At 35.6% G+C, this 12,101-nt stretch overlaps 1 protein-coding gene across 3 annotated transcripts in view; it reads right to left on the bottom strand.

Moving 5' to 3' along the window:
* Nucleotides 1-3,342: 3,342 nt before the first annotated feature.
* Nucleotides 3,343-12,101, bottom strand: part of AHR (aryl hydrocarbon receptor) — a 61,174-nt gene continuing 52,415 nt past the window's right edge. For all 3 annotated transcript variants that reach the window (XM_002188928.7, XM_072925567.1, XM_072925568.1), the window contains exons 9-11: nt 11,699-11,840; nt 9,646-10,918; nt 3,343-6,471 (exon numbers count right to left, since the gene is read on the bottom strand). In XM_002188928.7, coding sequence (XP_002188964.5) covers nt 6,316-6,471; nt 9,646-10,918; nt 11,699-11,840 — 1,571 coding nt within the window. In that variant the 3' untranslated portion in view covers nt 3,343-6,315. The remainder of the gene's footprint in view (nt 6,472-9,645; nt 10,919-11,698; nt 11,841-12,101) is intronic.

The raw sequence follows: 12,101 nt of genomic DNA, 5'->3' as shown, positions 1-12,101 counted from the left end.
CAAATGCTACACCATTTTGTTCAGTAATTTTAGGTACTTCTGCCAACAAATGACTGCTCCATTTTTTTATAGTGATTGGCAGTACTGTGAAGTCCTGATCAGCTCTTGGCACTGTATTTGGCGCTTCACTGGCAGAAAGTCATTCTGCACTTACTCCACAGCTCCATTTATAACTTGGAACAGCAACTTGCACGTTCTGTAGAAAAATATCTGAGAAACAGTTATGATCATAATATTTAAGAGAACTTTCAATATTTGTGCTTTAAAAAATATGTATGTCAGTATGGACAGCAAAAATCAGAGAATAAACTCTCCAATGAGGCCATTTGTAACATATTTCAGCTGCAGAGATCCTTCATCTACTGCAGGTGTAAAACAAGTATGAAGTTCACGCTAGTATTTTTTTTTTTTTTTTGTAGGCTTTTATGTCTACACATCCATCCAAAATTGATTACATTTCTCCCTTCAAGAGAATGAAAAAGATGTTGATGAAGAGCTAAATGAATGTCCTAATTGCTGGCCCATTGACTATCCTGGGAATCCAGCACCTCCTCCTGAAGAATCCAATTGTCTTAAGTGCATGTCCCAGATCCTAGACCAAAGGATACATCCCTTGCTCTCTCACTCTCTCCGTTATTCATTAACTACCTGTTCCAAGTGGAATGACTTAAAAGGAGAGACTTTTTCATTGCAGGATACCCTACAAACCACTATGGAGACCATTTCTTTCACATGCAAAGTCCAAACAACGTAGAGGATGGAACTAACATTAACTCTTTTTGACAGACTGACTGCCTTCCATTGGACAAATTTGCTCAGGATTTTCTGAAAACACTTACTGGTTTGGGCCCCACAGACATGCAGGAAACACCTGACATGCAACTTTGAGGGCTTGGTAGCCAAGTAGCTTGGAATTGCCAGGATGTGAGCGGTCATGGAATAAGCAAGGCAGCCAAGTAAGGGCTCTGAAGATTTAAATATTGCTCTTTAAAAAAGCATGGATTATGATTTAGAAAGTAGAAAAGAATACTAATACCTTCAAACATCTTTTAAGTCCACTGAGAGTCACACCATCCTTTCTCCTCCTACACCTCCCCCTCAAAACTTTAATGACAACTGTCACAAATTAATTTCATAGTTCCTACTAATTTATCTCTTACTTTTACTAACAAGAAGTTGAGTTTTTCATACCATGTACCAACAGATACCCACTACTCCATGTTGTGGGAAGTCTGAATGTCCATAACCAGCAAAAAGGAGAAAATGTTTGATCAAAAATTTTCATTCTGTGAGAATGGGAGGAACTTTTACATTTATTATTATTCCTATTATGCAGCATGAAGGATTCCCATTAGTCCAAACACACCCCAGGCATCCTCTACTGTTTTTATGATTTTTTTAAATAATGAAACTTCTCAAACTTTATTTTTATAGATTTCAGACATTCAGATGAACATGATCATATACAGCCTTCAAGATGTGTTAAAATATCTGTTGAAATTATTAATTTTGAAGTTAATTTAGTAATTAATAAAAGTTATAAGCTGTATTGCTTGTACTTTTATTTGTATCCAGGCCAGATTCAAGAGAAGACAAGAGCCTGTTAGCTTCAGCATAAATCATAAAAAAGTTTAAGGTTGAGATACCTCTCCTTTTCTCAAAGACTGCCTACTTTGGAAACTAAGTGTATAGAGCTTTATGCAATACTAATAACATTGTGTGTTGGACATCAAATAGAAAAGTCAAGTTATTAAGAAGAAAACTCATTATCTCATAAGGCTGATCACAACTTTGATTTTACATATTTGGTTGAATCTTTAAATTTTTTTCACTTAGATACTGATGCCTAAATATTATAATTGTTCTTCACTTGTCAAGAAGACAAACTTCAAGAGATAAGAGGATTTATAGAATGTGGGTTCACCAGAAAAATCAATGCACCAGAACTTGCTAGAATCAAAGAATGGATGTCTCTCTGTAGACCTGGCTCAGATTCATTGATAAGCAATCAAAGCGAGCACTGCTTCCTGGAGGGAGCAGGAATGAAATGGGTGAAACTGAACAGTGCCCCAAGCTGGAAATTACATGTTCGGATTGTGCAAAGTATACAATGGGGGGAATTTCATTTTTAGTTTTAGATGTCATCTTACATTTTGGATGTCTAAAGATGTTTCAGTCTTGTATTAGTTAGAACTACAAATTCTACTACAAAGGAAGGATGCCTGAGCAGAGAGGAAAGAAGGTAGGAAGATAATTTGCTAAATTAATCAATGACAGAAAAAAAATATTAGAATTGGGCTCTTACTCTAGATAGTAGAATTAACTCTACTTAAAAAGCCAGTTCTCAGATAAACAAAATCACCTGAGAATAAAACAGCTCTCAGTTTAAAAGTGTGTGTGGGAAACATGGCTCCTCACCAGGAAGATCTCCAAAATAGCTATTTGGAAAAGCTTCCCTCTGACAGACCCTTGAGTAAGATCATGACTTCGACCAACAAATTGCCTGAGCTTTTGATGCAGTGCCCTACTGCTGGTTTGGTATCACCATGGTTGTTAACTTTCACATTGAATTAGAGCAAAGAAGAAAAAGCTTCATAAATCTTGAAGAAAATGGCTTCCTCCAGAAGAAAGTATCTCCTTCCTTCAAAGAAAAGGACAGTAAGGTCCTATACTTCTAGGAACAGGTTGATATGTGGCTTGAAGGTGTACTTTTAACAAATGCAACAGACTACAAAGTAAAGGATAACCAGTGTTGCTTATATTATTGCTTGATTATTTCCAGATGCTACCTTATAGATTTGCAGTCTTGTTGAATTATATTTGTACCTCAGCAAGTCTTTTTGTGCAGTGCAAGAAAAGTAAACAATAGGACTGACATACAGAGTTCATAGCCTAGTATTGATTCCAGATAAGACATTTGTCTTAATACACTTTACAAGACAATGGTGTAGTTCTAGCCAATTAAGTTATTGTCCATCATGTCACTAAACTGAAAAACTCCTTTAAATTTGGTAAACTGCATAGGGAATTACAGTGAAACATTTGATTTAGCATTATAAACAATTTAAAAGATTATCATGCAAAGCCAAAAGAACACACAGGAAACAGTAATATTAGCAAATATTATTAGAAATAAACAAATGTTTTCTTAATGTCACTATGAAGTAGCAATAAACAGTAAATACCAGTGTAATGTAAGTACCAATGGCCAGCTCCAGATCACAAAAAGGAACATGCTTCTTTTCAGCAGCATCAATGCAGAAATCTATTCCTTCCTCAGGATGGTTCAGCTGTGAATTTACTGTGAGTAAACAATGAATATAAGAGCCTTCCAAATACTAATTGTGTCTTGCTATTTACAAACTTTATTTATAAACTCATTTTCATGCAAGTATAAAATACTAATTCCATGGACAAATACACATTTGTTCACCACTCTATATACACTGTATTTGCATCTAATATTCAGAGAAGTGCAAAGTCCACAGTGACGTAAATAACAAGTTTTGTAAACTATTTTAGATGACAAGCTCTCAAAAGATATTAGTAACCATACGATAATGTATTTTTGTATACTGCTGAAATCAAACATTTTTTTAGTAAAAGAACATACATTTCAGCTACATTCAAGTGAATATTTTATTACCATGTATTATGTCTTACAAACTTTAGTGGAGATGAGCAAGAGCGCTACAGAACCATACCTTAACGCAAGAGGTGTATTGCATGGTATGTGCAGGCATAGCAAAGGAGAAAGAACCGGAACAAAAAACAAGGTAAGAACTTGTACAAAAATGGACAGTAATACTGACTAACACTGAGTTATAATCTTACTTATAGCAGACCTGAAGGGCTAATAGAGATCCAATTCAGAAACACCTGTGCACTGTAGGTACAGTTTGGTGCAGATCAAGAGTGCACTAATACAGTCAACGTTGTACGCATAAAATAATGCACAAAATACGCTGATATGCATATAAACAACTAACTTGTTTACATTAAGTAGGGCAGCACTGTTATAGTACTTGTTGTACATTCTTGGCACTTAGTGATAGGACAACATGTATTTGGTTTATCTAAATTCATAAACAGGATATATAATGGTTTGTAAGATGGAACACATATATTATCCCTTTTAACCTTCTGGTTTTACAGCATTTTTCTAATTTTCCAGTTCAAATGCAAACATGACACACTAGCTAGATATGGAAGACATTTCAGATATTGGCTTAAAACACCACCTTCAATTAAAAAACGACAGAATAAAGGATTAATTCACATTATAGAAAGTGAATTTGTTACTACTGCCTTGTGCAGAAAACAAAATCTAAAACAAGGGGGGGAAAAATGACCTTATAATAAAACCCAAAATGTCTTTATGGGCTTTTCCTGTATAGTAACTGCTTCCTTAACATCCCTTTCATATATGCTAATTTCTCTTAAAAGAAATGCTGAACTTATTAATCTGAAAAGTTGTTAGAATCTGAAAAGTTGTTAGCAAGTTAGAAATTTGGCATCATGTATCACATCACACAGAATGGAAGAAAATATGCTCTTCTTCAAAGAAAACATGTTTCAGCTATGAAAGGATTCCAATTTTAAGTGATTGTCCTTTATTAAACAATATCAACAACTATCTGGAGGGAGCCAATTTACTTTTGCTGTTTCAAACAAACTGGCTAAGTTGCCATTTTACATTATATAACAAATGTAATAAAATTGTTCTTAACATATAACGATGTAATACTTTAAAATTAACAGTTTAAAATATTTTACAAAGACATTTTATTATATATGAACTATACAACACACAAGAGTATGAAATATTTTGAACATATACACATTTCTGTATTTTTTACGTAGATTATTATTTTGCACCAAACATTGGTGTCTGCAATTTTACAGTCCTCAGTTAAAAGCAAAACAAAACCCCAGAAAGTTTAATGGATATGTTTAATTTGGGTTTTTTCCTGAAAATAAAACCTATAGTGAGGAGAGTTTCTCTAATGATTATTTTCTTGCCCCAAATTTGTATTTGCACAAAGCTTTTCAAATGGATCAACATACACAAGAAGAATATCCTCTCTGTTCTTCACAGTGCAATTTGCCAAGGATAAAACTGAAACCAAACTGACCCTTTCCCCATTATTAACATTGAAAACTGCAGTCAAAATAATGTCAATGCCAATCACTATTGAGACTCCCTTACCCCTTTTATTGAAAATGCAATCCTTTTCAATATCCATTTTAATGAAAATATTTGCATAGAGCAGCCTTGTATTATTTCTAAAGAACATTATGAGCATTTTAACACAAGATAAGGCACATGTTTTTCAGCATTAATAATCTAAAACTAATCCTGAGGATCTGCTCCTCCCCCTCAGCAAAATCTGCTTTTTTAATATACCCTGTATTACCTGAAGAAAGCAGAAAAGCAGTACAGAATAAACTCAAATTCTTTAACTGAAGTAAATTCAGAACATTAACAACTCCTGATAATAGTGTAACAAATCCATAGACTAATTAAGTCACTTTCTAAACAAATAATTGTCAGAGGGAAAAAAAAAAAAAAGACACAACCAGTAGCACTATTGATGTTAGCGAAAAGTTCACATACTAGAGATGACATTTATAGTGAGTTTTGCTAAAATATGCTCCCATCAGAAATAAGGTAGTTAAACTGTGAGGCACTTAAGGTTGACATGAAAAGGAGGAATGCAAGGGGTCTGTTTCATAGAAAACCTGAAGTTGCATATCATATCCTTGTATTAAGCCTTCTATTAAAGTGCTAGAAATGGAGACTTAAAACAAAAGGATTCAAATATAAAATAAGTGATTACAGAGCTTAGTATGCATTAAAATTAAGTGCTTTTGATTCTCATTAATTTAGAGCTTTTTAATAGTTTTTAAAAAATAAAGTCTGGAAATAATCCACGTGTGAATCACCTTCCTTGTGCCATCAATGCTATTTGTAAAGTGCCCAATTATTTTCTAAACAATAAAACCATTTGCCTTATCTTATGTTGTATAGCATGACATAGTCTGTAGTATGTATGTAATCCATACTGCAAGGACACAGTCAGCCTGATGGAAAACAGCACATGCATACTTTAAATCGGAAGATTTAATTCCACCTGTCATTCCAAGAAGCCAGGTCTTGAATTACATATCCACCCGTATATAGTACAACCAACCTCATATTCTCAAAATGTAATTTAGCTGTTCAAGTCTGACACTCAAAGAGAGACATATCAAGCTTTTCCTCAGAGCAACCCGACGCCCAGACAAAATCACAGATGGAGGTCTAGATCTGAATCACATAAATCCACTAGATGCCAAATCTGAGAAGGATCTGGGTTCTTTTGGATGATGAAGAGTCTGAAGATGTGTGGCAGTCTGTGCATTACTGATCACATCCAATTGAGAGGGATATGATGCATTTAAATTTCCTCCATTGAAACCATTTTGGAACTGGCAGGAAAAAAAAGAGAATATAAATGGTTAGTATAGGAAATTAATTTATTAATAAGTATTTTAAAATCCTCCTAAAGACACATTGGATGAAATAATCCTAACATACATTGATTAACTTTAATTTTTTAAAATTATGACTAATGATAATTTCATTTGCATTAAAATAGAGACTGAATCATCAGTGAACCTTACCCATGTTGAAGTAAATGGGAGCCCTACTTCTGGCTAAGCTAAGAAATAATTCTATTATCTAAAGTGCAATAGAGTTTCTATTTCTAGAAAGTACAGTCTGAGAACTCCCAATTGTCACATCCAGCTGTTACATTTTAAAAGCAACCTATTTGCATCTTTCCATGCCTGCAGTGGGATCCAGACATAACAGCTCCTCCAGGAATGCACATGCAGTGCTATCCATAAGCTGAAGCATGCTGCGTGCAATCCGCTGGCTGAAATGTTGCAGGGTGGGCTTTTTGACAGTCTTCATATTGACAGTGCCAAGCAAGAGCAATGAATGGCTTTCATCAGTCTTAACATAATTGTTCATAGGATTATTTTAATCACCTAATGTAATGCTTCCTGTCATGCTGTGGACATTATCTACAAAATACTCCATTCGGCCATGCAAAGTAAATACAACAAAGTATTTTAAACATTTCCATCATCTCTTTGGGAGTAGCTTATTTTGTAAGTACTCATTCCTTCAAGGTTTCTCTTTAGAACATGTTTTATACATTCATTCATCCATTCATCTATCAAGTTATGCTGGGTGTTAGTTCTTCTTTTTTTCCTCTAAGCAAACATTGAAATTTGACTAACTGTGCACAATTCCTCTATCTTTTTAACAAGGCTATAGCCATGTGAATTATGTTTTTAATCAAAGCTGACATACTTTTAAGAGTACATACAAGGATTGTTTCTGACAGAAGCAGGTTATATCAGTATTCTTCATTAATAAGGTGACCACACTCATTAAATTTTTAAAAAATGCTCTCAACATAGAATCAAGTACTTAGGAAGGTTTCTCCTGCTTAATAAAGGTATATTGATCTTAAGCAGGCAGCCAAACGATCACAGGCCTTTCTGTCTTTCTCCATCACTGAAAGTGATTTTAGACTGCACCGGCTATGCTCCTACCACAATTACAGGAAAGGCAGAAAGTCAAGGCATATGACCACAATAGACCCTTCTGGCTTCCTAATTCTGTAGTGTTTTCATGGAGAAATCAATGGGAGTTAGAAGTCTGAAAAGATACCAGTCCATGGCTTGTATAGCAATATCTGTCCTCTCTCTGGACTAATCACTGACAGGGATGCCAGTGTGCTAAACGCAGCCACCAAGACTGCCCTGCCTTGGTTTGGCTGTGTGAATGTGGGCTCAGACAGCAGTATCCCATCTACTTAGTCACATGAGGCTTCTGCTCATGCAGCGCTACTCAGCCCCATGCAGCACAGGAATACCCTAACAAGAGGGGCTGAATTTGCCTCTGAACAACTCAAGTAAGCACAATTTTTCCACACAGTGGCATTTGATAATTAATTTTTTACAACAAACGAAATGTTCTATTATTATTGCAGCACAGCATTCTAGTAAATATGAAATAATAAACATAATTTTTTCAGAGGCACTGTCTTAGTAAACTTTTTATAGATAGATGTGAAGAAAATGCCAATAAGAAAATAAAAAAAGGGGTAATAAAAATTATTAAGGAAGTGTAACAACAAAATAATCTGCAAAATAAATGCAATTGAAACCAGCCATTAAAAATAAAGAAATGGAATTGCAAATGCAACGTCTGTTCAAAACTGATGCATCATATTAGTACAGCTTCTGTGTAAAGAGTAATTCTTTGTTATTATAAAGACAAACTTGGATGGCCCTGGAACTTCTCTGCAGCCCTAGTAAGAAGCACTCTGAAAGACTAAACACTGAGCACAGCCAGGCAAAGCACAGCCAAGTCATGCTCAAGTTTGCACAGTGCAGTTTCTCAAAGTCACTTTATGCAATTTCAACCTCAGGGAGAAGCCATTCATCATGCTGAACTGTGCTATAATTTAGGTAAATTTTTGCAATTCTGCAATTGCATTATTTTCAGCAGTGAAGCAGTTTTAAAAAGGGAATGTTTTGTACATGTATTAAGCATGTAAAAAATGGATATGTTCTAATTGCATTCCTTACCTTTGTCTTGCATAGGTTAAATGCCACTTAATACTTTAATTCTGTAAATGCTTATGCATGTGCATAAGCATTTGCAGGATCAGTACTTCAGAACATTAACTCATTGAGATACAACAATAAAAAGAATTCTGGCTCTCTACTTTAGCAGCATTAACAGAAATAAAGGGTACAACAGAAAGAACTTCAACAAAGGTTATTCAGAATCAGGAACTAGTAATTGAATTTTATTTCTAAGTTAATTTTACCAATGAAGAACAGTGTTTAAAACTGTAGTCTGTGGTACAGCCAGGATCCTCTCTTCTATGGCTTTTATTGTGCATTCTTCTTGGTGAAAAAGGACCAGATTATTTTACTGTGACTATAACTTTTTCCAACTCTTTTTTCTTCAGCAGTTAATTTAGACAGCAGTTTGAGGAACAAGTTGGATTTCATTTATAGCAAGATATAAAAACTTTTTTTGCAGTAACATTGTATATAGGAGCAAAACAGTTCATATTTCAAGCCATTTTTATGATACTATAATTGAATGCTTTCACTAATCCTAAAATCATTGAGGAATCTGAGTAGTTAGACAATATTCACACTTCAAAACAAAGTTTTTTGATTCTTACAACACATTTAATGAAAATGAGTGTGCCAAGCAAACTCAACTCCTCTCAAAAGGGTTTATTAGCAAATTCCAAGACTTAGACCAATCTACTTTTCTTCTGCTCCTAACAGGAAAATTACTGGTATAGTACCACAGACTCATTAATTCACTCTTAATTAATACTGCTAAAGACAGCTATCAGACTGCAGGTACACATATAATAAACTTGTCCAAATGTAACTCTCTTCACTCTAGTGAACAAATAAAGGAAAGACATCCACACACTGCTAACCCATTCAATTCAAACTCAGCAATTCAGTCACAACAAACTCTGTCCCCCAACATTCACCCAAACAATATAAACTGGATTCAAAGTGCAAGCAGTGCAGCAATGCTGGTTACTATACCTTGCTCCCCAATGTTTGTTGCTGTTGATTTGTCATCATTGGCTCATATTGCATTTGATCCACGCAGCTGGGCTGTGCCTCCTGCGTGCACGGGTACATCGAAACAGCGCCTGCATAGCATGTTTGAGGAGTCAGCATAACTGACTCAGAGTTTATCCCACACTCAAGGTTTTCAGGGACTTGCTGCAAACAACTGAGAAAATCCTCAAAGTTGGAAGAAGCAGAATAGGTCGATCCACCAAAACCTGCAGCCGGAAAATCCATTTGAGCAAAATTAGAAAGTTGTGGCACCATCGCTGTGGGTTGCTTGTAAGGAATAAAGTCTTGCCTACACTCATAAGGGGAAGCGTTAACTTCTGATTTGTAAGAGAACTCAGATGTACTGGCATGCATGCCAGGGAACATGTATTGCTGGGGCTGCTGCTGTGAACAGCTAAGTGGCATGCCAGAGCTCCAATTTGTGAACATCCCATTGACTTGCATATGTTTCATCTTTTGACAGAGCTGCTGTTGCTGCTGCTGCTGTTGTTGCTGTTCCACAAGCTGCTTCTGATGCTGATGAAGTTGATGTGGTTCTAAATCTTGCTGTACCATGCAACCTTCATTCTGGACCAAGGGCTGCTGCTGGTTACAGTCTGAATATAAGAAATCAGATTTATTTAAGGAATCCTGAACATAAGTCAGGATTTCATCAGTTATGTTGATGTCCCCAATATCATCCACATCAGATAATTCAGTTTTAAAAAACTCCTCATCCTGCTGAATACATTTGAGATCTTCAAAGTCAATACCCAGATTTTTCATGATGCTGTACAAATCACTGGTTTTGTTATCCTGAAAGAGTGCTGCACTGTCTTCAGGAAGTGGAACGGTACTGTCCTGGGAGCACTCCATCAGCTCCCGTTTGAGAATGCTGTGATTTCCAGCAGGTAGGAGATTGTCTGCCCAGCCACTGCCAACAACATCACCCAGTTCATCCCTACTGTCTGCAAAGAAGTTCCGCTCAAAAGAAAGTTTATGTGAGGCTGGAGGACAGAGATAAACAGACTCGTCTTGCCTTAACATGACACCTAGGAGGGAGTTTGGATCCACAGAGTCATCATGTAGCGTTGCTTTGGCTCCTTTTCCCATTGTGCTTTTACTCTTCGGTTGAGAGGGGTCCATAAGGCTTGACATAGGGAAAGAAACCTCATATAACACAGCCTCACCAGTGGCAAACATGAAGGGCAACTTCATGTTACGCTTCCGTAGATGTTCTGCCCCTTCTTCATCTCTGAAAATAAATCAGATATGTAGCATGGTACTGCAGTAATAAACATTTATTCTATTTTTTTTGTCCCATGGAATTAACAGTAAAAAATGAACTATTCTACTTGTAGGCATTTTTTAAATTCCTACCTATTCCAGCTCAACTTGGCTGAGTTAAGCCAAGAGGCAGATTATGAAATAAGGAGCTTATGACTGTAATACCACATTTACATATTACATTTGTAATTAAATCTAGACAGCATACACCATTTTCTATGCATTATGAGCTGAAATGAAAACAAGTGAGCTTTGTTCCATGCATTAAGATTTTCTTGGTATAGCAAGTAAATCAATACTTGACGTATCTGTTTTTCTCCATTTTACAGACTCCTTAGAAAAAATTGTTTAATCTATTTGACAAGGCTGAATTCCATTTTATGCAGAACTTAGTTCAGCACTAAAATTCAGGACTGAATTTGTTATTTTTTGCTCCTTCTACGCAACTGCAGTTGGATTTCTCAGGTTTTTCTCATTGGGATTGAATATAGTGCAAGGAATAACTTCATGCCTCTGCTGCTGACCTTGCTTTAAGAAGTCAATTTGTCTGAAGTTTATGCAAAAGGACTATGCCACAAGTTCTGAAATATTAGAATTTTCTACACATTTTTTAGCAAATTGAAAGAATTTTGGGAATTTGGAATATAAAGGGTAATAATTAAAAAACAGAAATTATTTTGTGAATATAAACAGCTTCAAACTAGTTTTCAGATTTGGGAGCATACTACTTTATGAACTGATGACTTACGTAAGAGGTCTTTGCGTGGCAATGATGTAATCTGGTCTTCCATTTTTGTAGACAAGCCGTGCATTTGCCTGTACCCAGGCCCATCGATTTTCTTTGGTTAGAAGCCTAAATACAGTCATTCCACTCTCACCTGTCTTCATCACTAAAGAGTAAGCATACTGTTTACTGTCCAGCAAATAAATCATGAAAACATGCATGTCATCAAAGAAATCCCATCTATAGAAAAATTTTACAAATCTCATGTCCTCAATCACCCAATTCAGTGTGGCACTAACACGTTCACAGTGAATCAGGATGACTGATCACTTCAAGATGTCTAATTTACTCATAAAATAGAAGTCAAAACTGCAATATATCCCCACAGATTTGCAACATTCTATATGGGGCTTTGTCCATTATTTCT

Source organism: Taeniopygia guttata, chromosome 2 (genome assembly GCF_048771995.1).
Source record: "Taeniopygia guttata chromosome 2, bTaeGut7.mat, whole genome shotgun sequence".
NCBI lineage: Eukaryota > Metazoa > Chordata > Aves > Passeriformes > Estrildidae > Taeniopygia > Taeniopygia guttata.
This window is presented reverse-complemented; position numbering and strand designations above follow the sequence as displayed.